Source organism: Osmia lignaria, chromosome 5 (genome assembly GCF_051020975.1).
Source record: "Osmia lignaria lignaria isolate PbOS001 chromosome 5, iyOsmLign1, whole genome shotgun sequence".
In the NCBI taxonomy this organism is placed as follows: Eukaryota; Metazoa; Arthropoda; class Insecta; order Hymenoptera; family Megachilidae; genus Osmia; species Osmia lignaria.
This window is the reverse complement of record NC_135036.1, coordinates 4,440,320-4,462,413: the sequence shown is the minus strand read 5'-3', so window position 1 is coordinate 4,462,413 and position 22,094 is coordinate 4,440,320. Positions and strand designations below refer to the sequence as shown.

At 31.1% G+C, this 22,094-nt stretch overlaps 1 protein-coding gene across 3 annotated transcripts in view; it reads right to left on the bottom strand.

The window, feature by feature from the left end:
- The window catches only part of Ca-alpha1T (Ca[2+]-channel protein alpha[[1]] subunit T), a 126,721-nt gene extending 104,822 nt beyond the window's left edge, over positions 1-21,899 (bottom strand). For all 3 annotated transcript variants that reach the window (XM_076688459.1, XM_076688457.1, XM_076688458.1), the window contains exons 1-2: positions 21,703-21,899; positions 19,882-21,623 (exon numbers count right to left, since the gene is read on the bottom strand). In XM_076688459.1, coding sequence (XP_076544574.1) covers positions 19,882-20,269 — 388 coding nt within the window. In that variant the 5' untranslated portion in view covers positions 20,270-21,623; positions 21,703-21,899. The remainder of the gene's footprint in view (positions 1-19,881; positions 21,624-21,702) is intronic.
- Between the last annotated feature and the right edge of the window lie 195 nt (positions 21,900-22,094).

Here is a 22,094-nt window from a genome sequence, read left to right as displayed (position 1 = left end):
TACTTTTCAGTATAAAACTTAGAGATTAAATTTTGACAAAGTCAAATTTGACCTTACCATGATACATAAAATTTGAGCATCTCCCCGTTATTTTCAGAAAATAATGTAAAGTAACAAGTTAAAAGATTAAATTTGAAAATTAACCGATTATATTAATTAGTATTATAATATGTCTTACAGATGATCACTTTCATTGCAACATTTAATACATTTAATGCAACCATAATTATAAATAAATTTTTTTAATATCTCATTAATATTCTTCATTTTTGTTTATTTCCAATCTTTTTTAAAATGTATGAAAATATTCTGGTATTTAACAAAAAAAAAATCCAGTTTTTTAGTTGTTAATAGAGAATCAACTGACACTTTTGACCCCTTTCTCCCTAGTTATGTTACTGATTCAATATGTTAAATGCATCTTGCATTTGATATAATAATCAGCAAATTATATATTCAAATCTAAAAAGATTGGTAAGAAATACATTGGCAGAAGTACGTCTATCCTACTCTATAATCTCGACATTTTATAGCCTCGTGAACTGTTAACACAAAGAGGGAAACACGCTGGATTTGTAACACTTTCGCCGAGAACACTGACATCGATAACTTTTATCCTTCACACCTGCAAACATTCAGGCCAGTATCTTTATCCAGGATGATTCTGCCAATACGTAACCCGGGAAGATACGTGTGTGGATAAACGAATCGAAGGGATTGGATAAGGGTCTGAGTAACCTGAATCTAACAGAGACTGAACGAAGAAGAAAGCGACACTCTTAACAATATATTAGGTTGATGTTTTGTGAAATAAATTTTTCAAAATAAGTATAGTACGTGTATACATATGTAATCAAAATAATTTTTATGTAATTCTTTAAACTCTAGCAGAAATCTTTGCATTTTTTTTAAATGAAAAATCTTCGCCCCTTCATGTTGTAATCCAACATTAAACAGGTCTTACATTTAAATAATTTTTTTCAAATGATAAAATTATTTTATCATACATTTTTTTCTACATTATTGTTAAGTTTATATTCGTATAAGGAGATTATGTGCTTAAAAATCCTAGTTATTTATAATTTCAAAGAAATCATTTCATTCAAGAGTTAATAATTAATTATTGACATAAATTATAAACAAAAGAAAAGCAATTAAAATACATCTTAACCCTTCTCTACATAGTTTTTTTTAATTTCGAAAGGTATTACACTATAACACTTATGTAGTAGTATAACACTACAATTTCGATATTGTATAAAACAAAATTTATTTTAAAAATACGAGAACTTCATAAAATATTGTTTTGTGTAACATATGTATAACATATGCGAAGAATTAATTGAAAAACGACATATTCTATCATATCAGTTATCAATATTCTCCTTGTAAACAGATATGAATTATGTAAATTAGAATTATTATAATTGATAAGATAAAAGGGGTGATAGAAGCTTCAATTAGAAAGGGTATTAAGAATTCTATCTAAAAAGAAAATTCAGGTAGTATTCACTGTCGGCCAAATGAGTAGAACTATCTCACATCAGTCAAATAACATGTTTTGACATAAATCAGTTAAGACAATTTCAACAAACATAATTTCCTTCTTGTAATTTCAAACATATATTATAAATTGATTAATGGTGGTATCGTGCTATTACATATGCCCTCTTTTTTATTAATGTTATTAAATACAAATAGTTAATCTCCGTAATTTAGCTATTCATGTATTAAAAAATTCTAAGATAAAAAAGATATAATTACAATTTTTTGCTTTTACATTGATAGGGAAGATTAATCTTTACTATATTTGCTATTTCAAATTGGTATTCAGATGTGAGTTCAAAACTTATAGGTGAAGCATGAAAGTATAAATGAGAAAAAAAGAGGAACAATATGACGCCCCAGTATTACATTTCTCCTTAAAAGCTGATTCATAATTGAAACTGCTTTAAAGTTTGCTTAAGATGCACCTGAACTAATAAAGTAATCTGAAAAGAAAACAATTTAACTGAATTTTATTGCGAGAAGCTTTTGTTATAATATGAAAATTGCCAAAGAGGTTAAATTACTAGGAAGAGAAATACAATACCATCCTTTTTTCTACTATTTTGGTTCATACAAATAATTTGCAAAAATAAATTATTTTTTACATGGTACTGAATAAAATCTTCAAGAAATAAGAAAATCAAATTATTTTTATATATTTTTCATTAAATCTTTGAAGAATTTCATTTTACATCTATGAAAATACGAAAATTAGTTGTTGTACGGTCTCTCGTCAAGATGCGCGGTACAAAGCCGAGGAAAATGTCAGGGACGTCAATCAGAGTTTATAACTCCTTTCGAATTTACTGTTCTCGCGATATGGCCGATCGATCCAACGAACTCCGTGAGCCTGGAGACCTAAATCTCCGTGAAAATCCACCTTTACATTGACTTACTTTCCTTTATTCCTCCTTATACCGTATGTTCCTGTAATCTCGAAAAATTCCGCTTCCTCCAATACAATTGCATCTACGTGCATATGTATATCCAATCTTAAGAAATGAACACCAATGTGAGAAAAAAAAATTTCTTTCCAATTCATATTGTATAACAAAGAGAGTTCAGGGTTAAAAAAACTGTTTATGAAGAATTGGTCAAATATCACACTCGATAGCAATAAAATAGATTTATATTTTTAAAATATGAAATAGAATAAAGATTCGAATACTAATAGATTCAAGTTCAGAATTCGAATAATTCCAATACTATGGATAATTTGAACTCGTGGTTTGCCTTTGATCCTATGGATAAGTATTCAAATATTTGAATAATTTAGAAGATTCGAGGAATTCGAATATTTGACTACTTGAATGCAATAAATCCCCTCGCGTGTATTTCTCGATTTATCGAACACCGTGGTTTGCCTTTAATTCTCCTGATGAGTATTCAAATGTTCGAATAATTCAGATGATTTGGACGTTTCAAATATTTGAATACTTGAATACAATAGATCCTCTCTCGTGTATTTATTGAGAACCATGGTTTGCTTTTAATTTTGCTGATGAATATTCAAATATTCGAATAATTCAGATTATTCAATAAATTGAATACTTGAATACCCCAAACCTTCTCATGTGTATTTATCGAGCACCGTGGTTTGCCTTTAATTCACCTGATGAGTATTCAAATTTTCGAATAATTCATATGATTCGGATAATTCAAATATTTGAATACTTGAATACAATAAATCCTCTCAAGTGCATTTATCGAACACCATGATTTGCCTTTAATTTTGTCGATGCATATTCAAATATTCGAATAATTCAGATGATTCGGGTAATTCAAATATTTGAATACTTGAATACAATAAATCCTCTCACGTGTATTTATCGAACACCATGATTTGCCTTTAATTCACCTGATGAGTATTCAAATTTTCGAATAATTCAGATGATTCGGGTAATTCAAATATTTGAATACTTGAATACAATAAATCCTCTCAAGTGTATTTATCGAACACCATGATTTGCCTTTAATATTGCCGATGCATATTCAAATATTCGAATAATTCAGATAATTCGAATAATTCAAATATTTGAATACTTGAATACAATAAATCCTCTCACGTGTATTTATCGAGAACCATGATTTGCCTTTAATTTTGTCGATGTATATTCAAATATTCAATTTTTTCGAGTAATTCGAATAATTCAAATATTCGAATATTGAAATGCAATAAATCCTCTCTCGCATATTTATCGTACCACGTAGCTCGCCTTCGATTCTGCCGATGAATATTCGAGTACTCGAATGATTTGAATTTCAAATCCGCATTCGAAATTACCCGAATTACTCGAGTATTGAAATTTTTCAAGGCTTAGTTGGAACAAGACGTCGTATAGTAAGTTGAACGCGTGTCATCGATTACTTCCGCCTATCTAACGATCCATCGGTCACCTCTGTCACCCTGTTTCTCATCGATGCTTCGAATCTCATTTACGGGACGCTTAATAGACAATCAGCCAGCCGAAGCGGCTGGGCAAATTGTTTCGATCGACTGCTACTTCCGGACGACATTCGAGGCTGTCGAAGATTGCCTCCTCGACACTTCGGTCATTCGATTATTTTTCACCCATTTGTAATAGAGTTCAGCTACCAGAGACGAGAAAAAGGAGGAAATCAGGTCACCAGGCTCTACATTCAACAATATCGATGAAACGAAACACCTATAAGTGTTGCGACATCATGGTAAATTGCTCCGTTCATTGTCTTTTGCTCGTTCCCTTATTGGTAATGAACCGATTTATAAAATACCCTGTTCAATACCTTTTCAATTATTTCTATTTCTATAGAAATAGGCAGTTTCTGATAAAACGATAATTATTTATTAGATAAGACAGATGATGATATTTCAATACAATATTTTTATATTTATAATATTTTCTTTTAAATAAAACTACCCCTTTTTTACATAATCCGATTCTTCATAATATTACAAAAATTAATAATTTGAGGAAATATTTTAAATTTTTCATGCAAAATATTTCACTTTGAATTTCAAATTTTTACAAATGGTTGGCTTTATAAATATAGAATCTTGTAATTTGTTGCGCAGAATTTTCCAAAGTAACATCCTTGACATTTTCATGTGTAAAAAAATTAAATTGAGTTGAAAAGTGTACTCACTAAAATAACTTTAATTTTTTTCGAACGAGATTCTTATCACTAATGTTTAATAATATTCCATTGTCTTACTTTAATAAAATTACTACATTTACGATAAAAGGAAAATACATCGTAATATCGTGCATTGCAGATAAAAAGCAACTTTTCTTCTGTCACTTCTTATTACCATCCAACAGAGAAATAACTGTTTCTTGTTTGAAAAATGACTGGATTAAGGGGTTCAATGAAAATGATATTTGCAGCTGACAGTTTGATGGAGTGTAAAAAGTATTATATTAATACAAAGACATCTATCGTTGCTGAAGAAATTCTCTTCCACTGCAGCAACACAGTCAGATCAACGTACAGTAGACTCTCGTTATATTACCACATGAGTGATTTGATTTTCACATGGATTTTCAAGCATACTAGTGCCTTTTATCTATCCATCGTTTTCTCTCCAACTGAAAATTTGGAAGCTTGAAAAATTTTCCATCCCTTAAGCTCCGTGGCAATATACCGAGAGTCTACTATACAACAAAAATCGCTTTGGAAATAATTAAGTTTTCACTTTTTTTAAATTGCAAAAATTTTTGTTTTTGACATTAAAGAATCATTTTTAGCTATTCCTAATATAAATCAAAATAATTATAATTTTAAATAAATTTTAAATTTAAATTCCTTATTTTTAATTTTTAATAATTAGATATTCAGAATATTAATGTTTGTCTTTCAATAATTATTGAAATATGTATTCAATTTTAATTAGACTAATTAAATATTAATTATATGAAATTAGAAATTCATTAGAATTAACCAATATCATGGTTATTAATTTATTTAAACTATCCATTTAATAAGATTCATTAAGTAACAATCTTAAAATATAACATGCAGATCTATTTAAAAATGAGTACAGTTGCAATTGAGTATAGTTTTTTTTATGCACTTATAAAAAAACTGAAATCGTAAAAGAACAAACCTTTTCATATCAATAAACTTTTTTCTATTACTAACCATTTCAAAAATCAACAAAGGGAAAGTAGAAACAGATAAAAACATTTTTCAATTGAACACTTTAGATATAGAAAATCGATGTTTTCGAAGATTCTAATCGACGTTGTCTCAAACATGACAGTTTAACTGTATGAACTATATGTACAATAGTGCAATGTTTTCAAACATGTAACAATTAGCCCTCTATGCAGTACCGGCTTTGGGAAGGGGGCAGCGGCGAATTAAGGGGAGGTCTAAGAGGGTCACAGCCCCAGGCCCCACTTCGCAGGAGGCTTCGTTATAAGCCTTCCATTTACGATTAAATATTATTTAATTTTATTTAGAATAAATATCAATTCTTGGATCAAGTTTATCAACCAATAGGGCTCCTGAAGGTTTAATAGCCCCAGGTCCCAGAAATTTTAATTCGATTTTGGGAGGGGGTGAGTTGGAGCTGCCACCCAGGGTGACAAGGATCCAAGGACACTTAAAACCCAATTTCAAAAAACGCGTAATAAACAATACAGAAAATTTTCATAGGCATGTACTATTATTAAACAATTAGCCCGGGGGAGGGGGGACGAAAAAATCTTTCCCCGTTATTGTTAATTATAAGGTGGTAACGCGTATCAATTTTATTTATGGCCAGTGGATAACGTGTTAAATAAAACGGCGGACCAGAAAGAAAGCCGCAATTTTAATTTAATTTTGTATTTCATACTCTTCATTTTCTAAATCCTACACTGTTCCTTATGTAACTGTTTGTAATGTCTTCGATGATTTTACTTGAAATTAAAAGCTTATACTTCACTTGTACTTAAAAAGTTTGAAAAAATATCAGTTTCAAATAAAGATATTAATAATTTGCCATAAGTGATCGCGGTAAGTTCGTTCTCTCCTACTCAGTGTCCCCTGAATATTTATCTCCTTTAAGTGAAGAAACAGAAAGATGCAGTGACAAATTTACAACCCTAGTTGCACCTGAGGCTGTTACCACCCCTCATGAATCGTTTCAGTGCCCACAAGGGGGCGGTATTGCCCACTTTAGGAACTACTGATTTAGAAGTACATGTAAGTGCCTCTAAAAGTACTCTATGGTTTATTTTTCCAAACATAGAAAATTTAGGTCATTAAGGATTAAAACATTATATTTAAAGTCTATTTTTGTGACAAAATAAAAATGGACAAAATTGCAGTTATTCATTTGTATTTGTTAGAAACACCCTCTATATTAATTATTAAAACCAACAAGAATGCATCATTGATTTACTGAGACAACATCACTTACGGGATGACCTAGTATCAGAGCAAAATGAAGAGAAACGTCAACATAATTTCAGGCGTGTTTGTGACGGCTAGTAGCAATAATACGAGTGAATCATTTATCAGACAGTAAAGTAGTACAGCTGAACGATTACGCAGACGTCACGCAATGTCCATTCACGCTCCATATAAAACGAGATTGTAACAACGATGCGTTATAAAAACGAAAACTATGACGTATATCAAATTTGTACGACTATGATTCTATATTTTATAATAAATTCAAAATTCAACAAAAATATAATAATACCTTTGTCTTTTTTTACTAAACATTAGATTGTCGTATGTTTCTACTAGATACATTGAATAATTAATTCTTTTTGCAAAAATTGTGAATTTTCTATATTTTTCTTATGTATCATTAAAATTTTAATCTAATTTGCAAAAGTGTAAAATTTACATTGATCTACATATCTTCTAGATTGTATTGAAAATCTAATTTCTTTTGCAGGAATGGTACCATTTTTATACTTCCAGTATATATTATTCAAATGTTTATTCTTTTTTTTAAATTGTATATTATCTACATATCTATTAAGCACCGGATCAAGGGGAGGTTTAAGAGGGAGCCTACAGTCCTGGGCCCCATTTTCCATGGCCCACTTTTGAACCTTCTATTCACTACGTCAAAAAATGGTGAATGCATTTTTTTTATTATTATTGCACTTATGTTGCGCTTTAGTGGAATCCTCTAATTTCATATTTTCATCAGATATTATTGATAATATCTTATTTTTATGTTCCTGCTGCATTCTAGTGCAATCCTAATTATTTTTAGTAGAATTTTGTTGATATATATATTCTGATGCCATATGTTTAGTAGAATTTTTCAAACTGATTTTATCATAACATAATTTGAAAGTATATGAAGTATCCCAAAACATCCCAAGTATTCTTTGAAGTAATTCTTAAACGATTAATTTTTTCTAAAACCAATAGTAAAAAATTTGTTCTTCTGACAAATAATCAGATAGAATAAAAATTGAATTTTTCAAATTGTTTTTGAAACATCTTCCTATATTCTATTGTTTTATACTTAAATTATTTATTATGAATTCATCTTTCCTCTTATGTAATAAAAATACCATTCCATTAATAACAAATAACGATTTAAAGTCATTTTTGAAAAACAGTTTAAATAATTCAGTCCTTTTACCATCAAATTCTCATTAAAGTCAAAAGAAATATGCTAAAATGCAGGAGACTAAAACCACATTATTCACTGTCCTATTATTATCAAAGTAAGTTCTATGGTATTTAACTCTCATCTCTCCTGAGAGCAACTTCTTATTAACACTTTAATTGGTCTACGCTGGAATTTTACAACCATGTACAGATAAAAAGAAAGATAGAAGATTGAAAATACTACTAGCATTAACAAGAGTGACGTACAGTAATTCTATAATTTTTAGTTTTGACCTATGACTAATTTTATTTATTTTTCATAGAAATTAATAATAAATACCTAAAACGCTGTAATATATGTAAGTCGAAACTATAAAAAAATTAAAAAAATAGATAAATACATGATTTGCAGCTGCATTTGTTTTCTTATAATTGGATAAAACAATTAGTTTAAATTGACTTGTTTAACATTTCTTTATAATTTTATTCCCTGAAATTTCCTGAATTTTATTAAAATATACGAAAACCTAATTTTACAAATGCTTTTCTGTTTTCCTCTTTCTTTTTCATAAACTTTCTCTAATTAAGCAGTATACTTAATTATTTTAACCCTTGATAAAAATTTCTTTCAAAATTTCCAAGTAAATACTTCTACGACTTTCTTAGAATACCAAATACATTTAAAGATTTATACACCCTGTAAAAATAAATAAACATGGCTGAGTATATTTCTACATAATAGTATTTTAAATCTAGCCGTAATAAATGTCTGGATACTGTACAAAGAAACAGTAAGTGAAAATATATGCATATATCAGAAAGAGACTGTTTGTTTCAATTAGCCAAATCCCTTGCTAGTGCGTGAAAAGAAGTAGTAAGAGGAAAATTTTCAACGGAATGGTAAGAATCAAGACTTTTATACGGACTACCACTGAAATAGAATATTGTTGAAATAATAAAACTTGAATATCTGCAGTAACTATGGTAAATACACTGAAGTAATTAGGTATCGATCAAGATTGGCTCGAAAATGCGAACTGGCTTCCTTCCCATAAAATCTTATTTTAATGAGAATAAATATTTAGATCGAAGTTCAATATACAATGCAAATACAAAAATTCTAAAATTTTTAACTCAAAAATTCTAAGATTATAAAACTCTAAGATTCCAAAATTCTGAAGTCCAAAAATTCTATGATTCAAAACTTCTATGATTCTAAAATTCTAAGGCTCCACAATTCTAAAATTCCAAACTTTTGCGTTTCCAAAATTCTAAGATTTCAAAACTCTTAAGATTCCAAAATTCTGAAGTCCAAAAATTCTATGATTCAAAACTTCTATGATTCCAAAATTCTAAGGCTCCACAATTCTAAAATTCAAAACTTTTGCATTTCCAAAATTCTAAGATTTCAAAACTCTAAGATTCCAAAATTCTGAAGTCCAAAAACTCTGTGATTCCAAAATTCTAAAATTCCAATCTTTTTCGTTTACAAAATTCTAGGATTCCAAAATTGCAAGATTTCAAAATTCTAAGGTACCATAATTCTGAGATTCCAAAATTCTAGGATTTCAAAGTTTTCAGATTTCAAAATTCTAAAATTCAAATATTTTAAAATTCACTCAAGATTAATGTTAACATCACTGTAGTATCTCTTTATTTTTCCTTTTATCGTCTATAATAAAGTGTTTTATTTATCATTTTCTCATTTTTTAAGATATTTTGAAATCTTTCGAGTTTCATATATTTTTCACCTTTTATGCAAAGTTATAATGTCCTACATATTTAATATGTATTGTATATACTTAGAAAAACACTTTAATTCATTTAGTATTATTGCTTTCCGGATCATCTTATCATTTCCCTCGATCATTTTTCTTGATCAAAGTGGTTTTATTGATTACTTTTAACGTCTCACGACAGTTACATTAGCCTTAAGAACTTCTAGTGTTAACATGACGATGTAAAAGATTAAAAAATTGTATTGAAAAATAACACATTTACGTTTAAACAAACTTTTATTGCAAGGTGTTGTTCATGGTCATGGTCATTTCCACTTTGGCTATTAGTATTAACGTTAAGTAGTATTAAATAGCGGAGTGAAAACGACCGTGTATAATACAACACGTTATAATTGTAATTATTCAGGATACAGTCATTCCATTTTTCAATTTAATCTTTCCACTTGTTACCTTGCGTAATTAACTCGTTGAATGCCGTGGGGGTCACCGGTGATTGACGATGTTAACATGTTAATTGCCACGGTGAACGTATTTAATTTTCAAATTCAAGCTTTCAGCAGCTTTCTGCTTTATATTTTACTAGAATATAATAAATTGTGGACTACCCACTCATCACTTTAAATTTCAAAGATTGTAATATTTTAAAATTCTAAAATTTTCAAATTGCCAAATTTTAGAAATCTCAGAATTTAATTTCAAGATTTCAGAATTCCCAAATCCCCAAATATCTTAATTTCAAAATTTGGAATTCAGAAAATTATAAAATTTGGTATTTATATATTTGCTAATTTGTAAATGTATAAATTTGAAAATTTGATCTTTCAAAATTTTGAGGATGGAAAATTTGATATTTATAAATTTCTATATTTCCAAATTATCCAATTTCTAAATTTCTAAATTTCCAAACTTCCAAATTTCTAAATTACAAAATTACAAAATTTGAAAATTTGATATTTCCCACATGTCTCTCACACCCCTCACGTGAGCTTTCCATCGACCACTTAATCTGCCCATCACTGGTGTCAGTCACCAATAACCGACGTCAGTTCAATAAAATGGTGCTTAAATAAAATAATGATCCCGAAAGCCATCTACAGGGATAATAATTAAAACGTCACTTATCTTGATAAACCCTGTATAACAAAATTTCATCAAAAAACTCTCATCTAGGATACTGTGTTGAAAAGAAAAGAAAAAAGAACGATCAAAGGGAAGAAGCAATCGCCAGAGATACGTAAGGAATTCTTACTGGGTCAGATAAGTGTTCGTCGAAGGGAAAGGTACAGGTACAAGAGAACGTTTGTTCAATTTCTACGGGCAAACGAGAGAGGGATAAAAGCGGCGGAGAATTGCGAAATGCTTGGCCTGCATTCGCAGTAGTTCCAGTCGTCCATTGTCCGCCACACACAATGGGAATCTTTCTAGCGACGCTTGTTGCTCCGATGCTGGCTGACTAAACTTTGTCCGTCGACCACGTGCATCCTCCACACTCCGCAATTTCGCGCACAAACAGACACCTACACACATACACGCCCAGCTGTAACGGACGAAGAAAGAGCAAGCTGAAATTCGTGTTCTATGTGGTGGTAGTAATGGTGGTGGTGGGAACACGGTTCCGCCTAGGGATAGGTCAATCAATGACCTATTTAAAACACCTTCGAATCGACCTCGCGCAACGACCTACTATCTGCCACCATAACATCCACGATATCTTTGAATTTATGTACAATTAGTGACAGAAGTATTCGTAATCTCTTAATTAAACATTGGCGTGATTAGGGAAGTGCCACAAGATGAGGGACGCCCCCACCCCCCCTCCCCCCCTGAGATTCTAGGATTCTAAGATCTTAAAGTTATGAAATTTCACAATTTCAAAATTCTATAATCCTAGAATTACGAGATTTGTAAATTTTAAAATTACAGGATTTTAAAATTACAGATTCTAGAATTTGGAAATTCCAAGATTTCAGAATTCCAAGATTCTAGAATTCAAAAATTCCAAGCATTCCAGAATTCTAAACTTTCAAGATTACAGAATTTCAGAATTCAAAAATTCCAAGTATTCCAGAATTCTAAACTTTCAAGATTTCAGAATTTCAGAATTCAAAAATTCCAAGATTTCAGAATTCCAGAATTCAAAAATCCCAAGATTCTAGAATTCAAAAATTCCAAGTATTCCAGAATTCTAAACTTTCAAGATTACAGAATTTCAGAATTCAAAAATTCCAAGTATTCCAGAATTCTAAACTTTCAAGATTTCAGAATTTCAGAATTCAAAAATCCCAAGATTCTAGAATTCAAAAATTCCAAGTATTCCAGAATTCTAAACTTTCAAGATTTCAGAATTTCAGAATTCAAAAATCCCAAGATTCTAGAATTCAAAAATTCCAAGTATTCCAGAATTCTAAACTTCTAAGATTTCAGAATTCAAAAATTCCAAGATTTCAGAATTCTAAAGTTCCAAGACTTCAGAATTTCAGAATTCAAAATACTCCAAGATTTCAAAATTTCAAAATTCAAAAAACTCCAAGATTTCAGAATTCAAAAATTGTATGAACCTAAGATTCCAATATCTAATGCCTTGTACCTTCAAATAACGCAAAGATATTTGGGTTCTTCATAGTAACAAACTTTCTTAACAAGCTAATAAGTTGTAACCCTCGGACGACGGAGTAGAGAATCCCAAGAAGGTGAACCATGGAGAGAGTTCCAAGAAGGCGGACAATGGAAAAAGCCTCGAGACTATGGATCATGGAGAGAACCGTAATTCTAACTTAATTTTGTATTTAATTTTATTTCCATTTTCTAAATTGTTCCTTTAAAAATTATACTTTCAATATATGAAATTCTTTCGTTTAAAAATTCTACATTTAAATTTAAGTTAATATCCTTGTTAGGTGGCGATTGACCCACGCTCTGCTGTTAAAGGGTTAAACGAGCCATATTGTATATTACTGTTCTTTCAGGATAAAATGTTAGAATTTTGCAAACTTTGGTGGTTTTCAATTACCAGGTGGCCTTATTTCTTGCTTACAGTGGAATAGAATCATAGAGACCTTGGTGATAAAGAAGCGCCATCGTCAAGGAACGCTACAGTCACTGACCTACAGAGGTATCAGGTATCAACATAAAGGGTAGTAAAGTAAACAGACAGCGGCATCCTTTAAACGTTGAAAGGGAGAAGCTAAAACACGTGTCAAACTACTATTTTAACCTTCCTATCGTTCATCTTGTGGATCACTAACAGCAATGTTTGCTTTGAAGATGGAAAGTATATCTCCCATGTAATAATATTTATTAACCCTTTCAGAATGCACTAAAATAACAACGGTAAACATGTTTTGATGATTTTTTGTAAATGGTATATCAATTTTTTTATTTATGTTGCTAATATTTCTTCGGATTCTAAATTATACCCAAATGTGATGATTTAAGTAATTTCATTAATTTAATGACTGAAAATAATCTATTGTTGTCCTCTGTTTTTATTTCTTATGTATTTTTTATCGTGTTTTCCTCTATTACTGCAATTTTTGTACCACTATACATATAGGTTTCTATATGTTTCATATAAATTACTCTTCATTACACACACTTATGCAACAACAATTTTTTAATGATAAATTAACCCTACTATTCTTGGCTCTATGTAATTCGAAATAAAAACTAAGTTTCCATAAGACAGTAGTACAACTAGAGAAGGGCAGAAGGGTTAGTTAAGCCCATTATTAAAAAATTAAAGCCTTTTTTCAATAAATACCGAAATAAACAAAAAATATTCTTAACGCTTTAACGACCGTTGTCAGATATTCGTGATTTTAATATTTAACTTTTAACACTACTACTTTTCGCATTATTTCTATCAATTCTATTAGACGCAAATTGCAATTTAAAAATTAGTAATTTCCAAGCATGTATTAAATGCAGCTCTCAAAAATAATTTTTTTCAGATAATTCTTATTAGATATAGAAAAATTTGAAAGTAAAAAACTGATAAATTTGACAAATATAATATTATAATAATGCTAATACGGTATGAACAAAAATTGTTTATAACAATAACATTAATATTCTTCTTAATATTCAATGAATTTAAATTTTTCGCTTTTAAAAATAAATCGTTTGAAAATTTTAAAAAGTATAACAGATGAATATAACCTGTTTCAAGTACATATCATAGAATGAAAGCATATAAGTAGAACAGTAGACTTAACGCGTTGACTGCCACAGTAGAAATGTCCGTACATGGTACGGCACACTTTAATAAGAATTATTAACACGTTAAATACTGCAGTGAAAACGGACGGCACCCTATAATCATAATTATTCAGAATAAATTCGTCTCATTTTCCAATTTAAATTTTCCGCTTCCTGCCTTACAAAGTCAATGTATTAATATTAGGCGCTACTTAAAATTTTATTTAACCTTCTTTCTTGTCATCAGTGGCGCAATCATAATTGTTCAATGGGGATTAACAAATCTTTTTATCATCATAATATTAAGACTAATTTCCTTCATTTTTGTTCATGCCCAATAACATTTTTTGAAATTTTTAAAAATATTCTGGTATTTATTAAAATAAAGAATTTTTAATTTCCAGATAGGGGGTCAATTAACCCTTCAGATCCTCTTCCTCCAGTTACGCTACTGCTTTTCATTATGCGATTATATTAAATTCATAAAACTAATTTAGGTATTTAAATTTGTGTATAATAATTTCTTTCTTCAATTTAAGCTTTTCAATTTGTACCTTGCGTTGTTATTATACAGTAGACTCTTGTTATAATGCCACGGACGTAACTGTAGGAGTGGAAAATTTTTCAAGCTTCCAAGCTCTTATTCGGAGGAGGAAAGAGAGGATATAAGTATATCAGCTACATAGGCTATGATAGTGGAAGAGCGGCACTAGTATGTTTGAAAATTCATGTAAAAGTCAAATGAGCCACTCAACCAAAAGTGATTAACTCCACTTTTTGAATTATTTAAAATTTTAATGCCAAAGCACTTGATCAATGGTTAACTATTTATATTTCATACATTTTTTTGTTTTTGTTTTGTAGAGTTAATCAATTTGCTAAATGAGAGGTTCAAAGTGCCCTCGTAGCAATATAACAAGAGTATACTGTCATATTAAAAATTTTCTTAACTATTACTTTTGTTTGAAATACTAGATTATATTATATTTATGGTGCTGATCACTGGTGACTCTCAAAATAGTCAAAATTCAAAAATAATTCATTTTTGTTCAGTAATTTTAGATAACTGTACGTCTCAAATTGTGTGATAAAGAATTTTTATGAAACGTTATTTTACTTATTTTGAGAGAAACATTTTTTGAAAACTTCTTCATCATGCCTTTGTAGGACATCGAAACCATATAACTTTGAGTTTAACTTTTCTTTCCATATTTTGTACGGTTTCGTAAATATTCGCAATACATAGTATGAAAACTCACAATTTTTTTTAGGAGGTGCTTTTGGTATTAGAACCGTTCAATTTCCCCCAAAAATAGATTGCTTATTAAAATCAGTAGAACAAAATTTCTGCAAAGTTTCAAATCATTTTGAATTTTCAAATTACTGAAATTTTCTTTTTACAATCAATTTTATTTTATTAAATCTATGGTAATTTCTTATCTCGTTATTAATTAATTTCTTTCCAGTAATTGTACTTTCAGAATTATTTCTAATGACAATGAACGAAATCAAGTGGAATTTATGATTCATAAATGAAACAGAAAACTATTTTTACAAGAAACTTAAACTTCCTCTTACACGAACCATTCTCAAATATACAAGGTATTCAAGAAAAGATCTATAACTTATTTCAGAAGCTTATAGCCGCTTACCGTGAAGAGTAAAGTTAATCAAGATAAATTCCAAAATCAATAACTTTATTTTTATTTTCATAAAAGAAGTATAAACGTGCAAGTTTTTTATATAGCTTAGAAGTTAATAATATCATAATAATATCATGAAAATATTTTTTTTTAATATTACCATTGTCCATTGATGCAACTAGGTAATTCTGTATTTGGGGTGCTGTGCCAGGATTGGCCCAGCCCCCTTCATTTTAAAATTCTGAAATTACAAAATTCAAGAATTCCAGAATTCCGTAGGTCTAAAATTCTAAAATTCTAGAATTCAAATATTTTGGAATTCCAGAATTCTATAATTCCAGAATTCCAACATTTTAGAATTCCACAATTCTATAATTCCAGAATCTCATACTTCTAAAATTCTATAATTCCAGAATTCCATAGTTCTAAAATTCTAAAATTCCAGAATTCCGGAATCATAAAATTCCAAAATTTTAATGTTCCGGAATTCCAAAATTATAGAATACCAGCTTTCCAGAGATTTAATTACGGAGTTCTAATTAAAAACAAATCAGCTAATAATTTTTTTATTATGCAAAATTATAAATAAAAGAACTTAAGAGACCCCTAGAATTAAGTTAGAATCAAGCAATATTAACAATGGTTAATATTAAATATTAACAATGTCAAATGTGACACGCTTAATAAAATTAACGAACATGACCCATAAATAGTAACACCTCGTATAAAAATAAGTGGAAATTATGAAATAAATGTTTCCCAAGAAGGCAATATTAAAAGCTCATCGAGTACGTGTGTGTTTATATAGATCCTCTGATTACAAACAGATAGACATCTACTTGTGTTTATTTTTATAAACCTTCAATATTTTTTATCTGTGCTTCATCTATTCTGTGGTTGTAAATTCATAACCATTGATATAACATAACATATTTCTAAAAGTTTGAAAATTTATGTATAAATGTGATGGTAATTTCTACATTTTTAACTACAGGAATATCTATAACGCCTACATCAATTAGTTTGTTGTATATCTATTAAATAACTAATCTCGTTCACGTAATAGAACAACAAGCAATTAGCACTTATTGTCAGATTATATCTAATTCTTAAAACAAAATGCAATTGTTAGAGATTACAGTGGGGCCGATTAAATAAATCGATATAAGTAGGAACAATTAAAACCTATTTAATGTAAACAATACATAAATGTACACTTGCAATCAAATCACGCTTTCCCAGAAAAAATGCTGATTCCGCGACTCCTCGCCCTAAACCATAGGCATCACTGAGGACAATGGCAGAAAAGGAGAAAGGGTCCCGTATATATAGGATTGTAACCTCCCACCACTTGCGCGTGAACGTTTACGCGGGAAAATTTGAATTGATATTTCTATTATTCATATTTCTTAATTATTTACTGAATTTTGTAATATTTAATAATTAAAAATTATGTTATTTTGTTTTTATATCACATTTATTATGAGTATCGTTAAAATTAAAATTTTGAGAATTCCCGTTTCCTCGGTAATGTCATTTTTCCTAAAGAAGCTGGATTTGATATCGAGGATACATACAGTACTATAATAGAAGATATATTGTTCATTAATTAAAGATTCATATAACGGGTTCCACTGCATATTAAAAAAAAAGAAATTAGAAGGAAAATGTCACATGTGACACTAATGGTGAATGTGTTAACGTTTGTTGAAAATGACTACCTACACGTTTCATCGATACTGTTAATACAAATTGACGGTTTGTTCGTTGAAACAAATAACGAATCAATCAATTTACAACGTTGCTAATACTGTCTATTAAAAAGTATCCAATTTTCCGTCGCTCATATCCAATAATGGTATCTAATGGACTTTTCGAAAAAATTAATTAAAAAATATCCCAAATACGAAAATACTCTGTACATTCAGTAAAGAAAAATAAAAGAAAATAATTCAAAAATTACTTTTCCGTAAAAGTAAATCAAAAACCGAAAAATTCTTATTTCCATAAGTTTCTTCATTTTCACCATATTTAAAATATTCAGGATGTTATGACCACTTAAAACAACTCATAGAAGAACCCTTTTAATGCTAAAATGAGGGTCCTTAAAAATATGTTACTTCAAAACGTGCGGCTATGAAGGAGCACTTTACAGAAAAGTTGGCGAGAAAAATATGTTTAAAAATCAATTTTACTACTTTCGTAATAGACTGAGGTTGAATATAATAATGAAACCCAGGCAATAAAAGCAACTGTATTGCTACGACACATTATGAATTATTAACTCTTGGAAGACGAATACTTTATGACTGACTCTATGAATGACCATAATAATGTTATTATAATTGTATACAACATGTAAAATATATTTAATTATAACGAAGTATATAAACACACCGAAAGGAGTATACATGTGAATGTGTATGCAATTAAAATTAGTGCAAAACGACCGTCTATTCAACGTGCTAATTATTAACTGTATATGGTTTCTATAAAATATTGTAATAATAATTATTAATTATTTAATTTGTAATAATTATTTATAATTGTTTTAACTATGTCAACTATTCTTTTTATAGTTGAACTTTAAAATTTTGTAATTTCACATTATTAATGCAATGTTTAAACTATTCAAAATTTTCGTAAACTTTTCTTTCTTACTGTTTAATTATTTGAATATATTAAATTTATGATGTCGATCAATAATAATTCTTATAACAATAAACATATACCTACATACGAACGTGCAATTTTTCGATTGCATTCCTGAGCTTACTACTTTATATTACCGATGTAATATCATTAACATTCACAATTGCAATTTTTTCCTTTGTTGAATTATTTAACAAAATTAGTTTTTACCTCTGTGGTATTAAATGTGTCAAGGGTTTAGACAACCTTGACCAGTTCAAAAAATACCGTACCTCTGAGAATTTATTTCAAAATGACAAAGACACTTTGTTTAAACAAAAGGTTGGAATAAAACAGAAACATGTATAAATATTATATCCAATTTTTTTTTATAAACAAAAATGAAACAGACAGTGGTTGCAGGGATTTCTGATGAACAAGTTTCTAACCCAGAATTTGAACAATGAAATATTAAACAAATCTAACAAAAAATTATCTATTGTTTATTGTAAGTTAAAAATAACAAAACAACGACACTTTAAAGCAAAATCTGTCCTCTTCTAAGAAAATGACCATTTATTATTACACAAGTTAGATAAAAGTTAAAATATCAAATAATGAACAACTTATTGCTAGATTTGTTTAATATTCCATTTAAATTTTGTTTCAGAGATCTGCTCATCAGAAATCACAATGCAGCGTCCAGATATACACGTTGAACTACTATATTTGTTTCTAAACAAATGTGTACATTATTCACACATTTTTATGGCTTTATTAAAAATTTTGATGAAAAAAGTATCTTCATCAGTTAGAAATAAATTTCCAAAAATGTAGTATTTTTTTAATTTCCCAGGGTAGTTTAACCCCCTTAATGCAGTAGATATTGGACCACGTTTTGCCAGCAATACGATCCTAGTTCATGGAATGAACTCCTACAGGTTTCAAATGGTCTCTACTCTACTAGAATTTTACAATCTTCTTCATGATGAATATCTAGAGGTATTAAAGATATTTATCTATGTTTCGATACAGTTTCAAAAACTGATCAAACTGAATCAGTAATATTCAAAGAAAGTAACTATATTAATTAAAAAAAATGATTCTAAAATTTCTTAGTGCTTCCATTTTGTCCACGTTCTGTGTATTGTACAACGCCTATATAAAATATAAATATTATTTAAATAATCCAATGATATCTGCTTTTAAATTAAGAAATCCCACACATGCAATAATAAAATTGAAATAAAAATATTTATACGACTAAGCTAAAAATGCAAGAAACACATTTGTAAAATTAAATCTCCTACAGAAACTTCCTTCGACGTTTAAACTTTGCATAATAAATAAAAATATTTCACGAGTGAGAGCAGAGAAAATAGGAGTGGAAATTCAAGAATTTACCCTGGAGAAAGTGACTCGAAATCCTTAAATTGAGTACAGCTAGAAACAACTTACTTTTACATCTTGGACCAAGCTGGAACAGTCGTAAAGAGCTGTCGTAAACAAAATGTAATAAAAAATAATGATCGTTTCCAAACAATAAGGTTATCGTTCCGTTCCAAAAGGATATGGATTAGTGATGAGCGCCAGACACCAGTTGCGCGGTCGTGTATTCTGGTCAAGGTATCGCAAGGCAACCGACACGAAACCAGGATAGGGTAGCTCGTCGCCATCCACCTCGTCCTCCCCTTCGTCATCATCGTTCTCATCGTCATCCTCCTCCTCTTCATCCTCGTCCTCTTGGTCCTCGTCGTCATCGTCGTCGTCGTCATCGTCGTCGTCCCTCCGTTGGCGAATGATGCGTCTGCTGGACGACTGTCCGGCCCCGTCTTCGTCCTCGTCATCCTCGAGATCGCTAAGCTCGGCAACGTCACTGTCAGACCCCTGTTCCACGTTCCCACCTCCAACGGCTTTGCTCGCCGGACGATACCGATATCCTTGAGGATAATGCAACGACATACTTCCCGGGCTTGGGTCTCGTCCGAGGATGAACTCGAGAGGCGCTCAGCGACTTGATGGCTCGTGGCTCTCCGTGGATTTCCAGAAAGGACTGCTGGAAGATTCGTCAGAGGGAAGATATTTCCTGAGCGGTTGCGACAACGTTGGTGTCGACGGGACCGGGTGGACAGGTAAGAACAACATCGAGGACCCGTAATTCAGTCGTTTCTTCCCTATCGCCCTGACGACACACCGACACGTTCCTCGTACACTCTACCGGTTAAAACATTCACCATGCCGTTCACCACAATCGCGGGATCGAAGACACTGCTGCACATCCACTGGCCGCATTTTACGTAGGCAGCGATAGCGGTGATATCCAGGTGCGTAATCGTGATACCTCGCGATGCGCTTGCCCGGTTTCTCACCTGCAGTTTCTCACCTTCTGTGCCCTCCGACTTCACCTGGACCAACCGTGTGGTCGCTCACGGCACAGCGAACGGTCGGACAGGGGGCGAGTTACCTTTGATCGTGGAAAACATCGAGCGACGAGAGCACCTGACCTGGAGAACGTACGAGATACGTGCTCGAGGGAGACACTTCTGGCAGTAAGATGGAAAAGGCAAAGCGCGTGAGAAGCGCGTGGTGTGTCGCGTGGCTCCCCTTGATCGAGTTAACTAACCGAATCGCCTATCCACTGTAAACGTATCTTCCTCCCCTCGGTAACTCGTCAACTGAGATCGCAGCCGATTAACTGTGTCGGATTTGATGCTGGCCTGGAGAGGAATTACCGTCAAGAACTACGGCCCACATCAGTTCGCGAATCTGCGCGTCGACGGTGCCCGGCGCAGCGTCGACCGGTGACTGAAAAAAACGTCGAACATCCTTGTCGACGAAACGAAACGCATGCGCGACCCTTCTGTCTACGCGTCCCTCGCTTGTCCGCTTCATAAACCTCCTGCATCCACCCTCGAGATCAGGAGATCCTCTCCTCTGCCCTCCTTCTCCTACGCCTTTACACTCCCCTCTGCGCCAGCCGACGTCTCCACGGCTAGTAAGTACTCGAGCGTAGGGAAAAAGGTAAGAGATAACGAGAAGGAAGACGCAAGCAACCTCTACAGACTTCTCGAGAGATCTTGTCGCTTTCGTTTTCATTGCCAATAAAGTGCCACGCGTGCTTTCTTCTGTCTTCTCTTTCAAGGCGACGTGCTTACTCGACGATGCTTGGACCAACGTCAGGCCTCCAGCTTCTGACTTTATTTTAATCTCACCGAGTAATTATCAAAGGCTCCTCGTTAATTACGGCATGTTATAAAAGATAAATCTGATAGCTTGTTATCAGATTTTCTCCAGGTTTAACTTTAACAAGTGACATCTGAAATTTTATTGATATTCGTAACTATAGAAGTTCAATGTTATAGATACGTTGATATTATTTAAAGAAACAAGGATACATTTATGACTGTTTCCCTGAAACTGAACCTCTGGAGCTTTTCATTCCGGCTTTCCTCTCTCGTACTCCTTCATTCTCTCTCTTCCTCTACTGGTTTATATACCGTATCTATTTTCGGTTGGAATTCGACACGAGATTTTGTGGTAGACACCGTACTACATCGTTGCTAACAAAAATCAGTCGATGATCATGAACCAATACATTCACTAAAGTTTTTAAATCCATTGTTACTTAATATTACTTCAAAACATAACAATTAATTTGAAGCAAATAATGCATATTTATTTTCAAACCTTTATTTTATTAAAATAGAGAGTGTTTACATGAATTCTCAACGATTATTTATGTAACAGTATTATCAACACTGTTAATTTATAATTACAATAAAAGGTA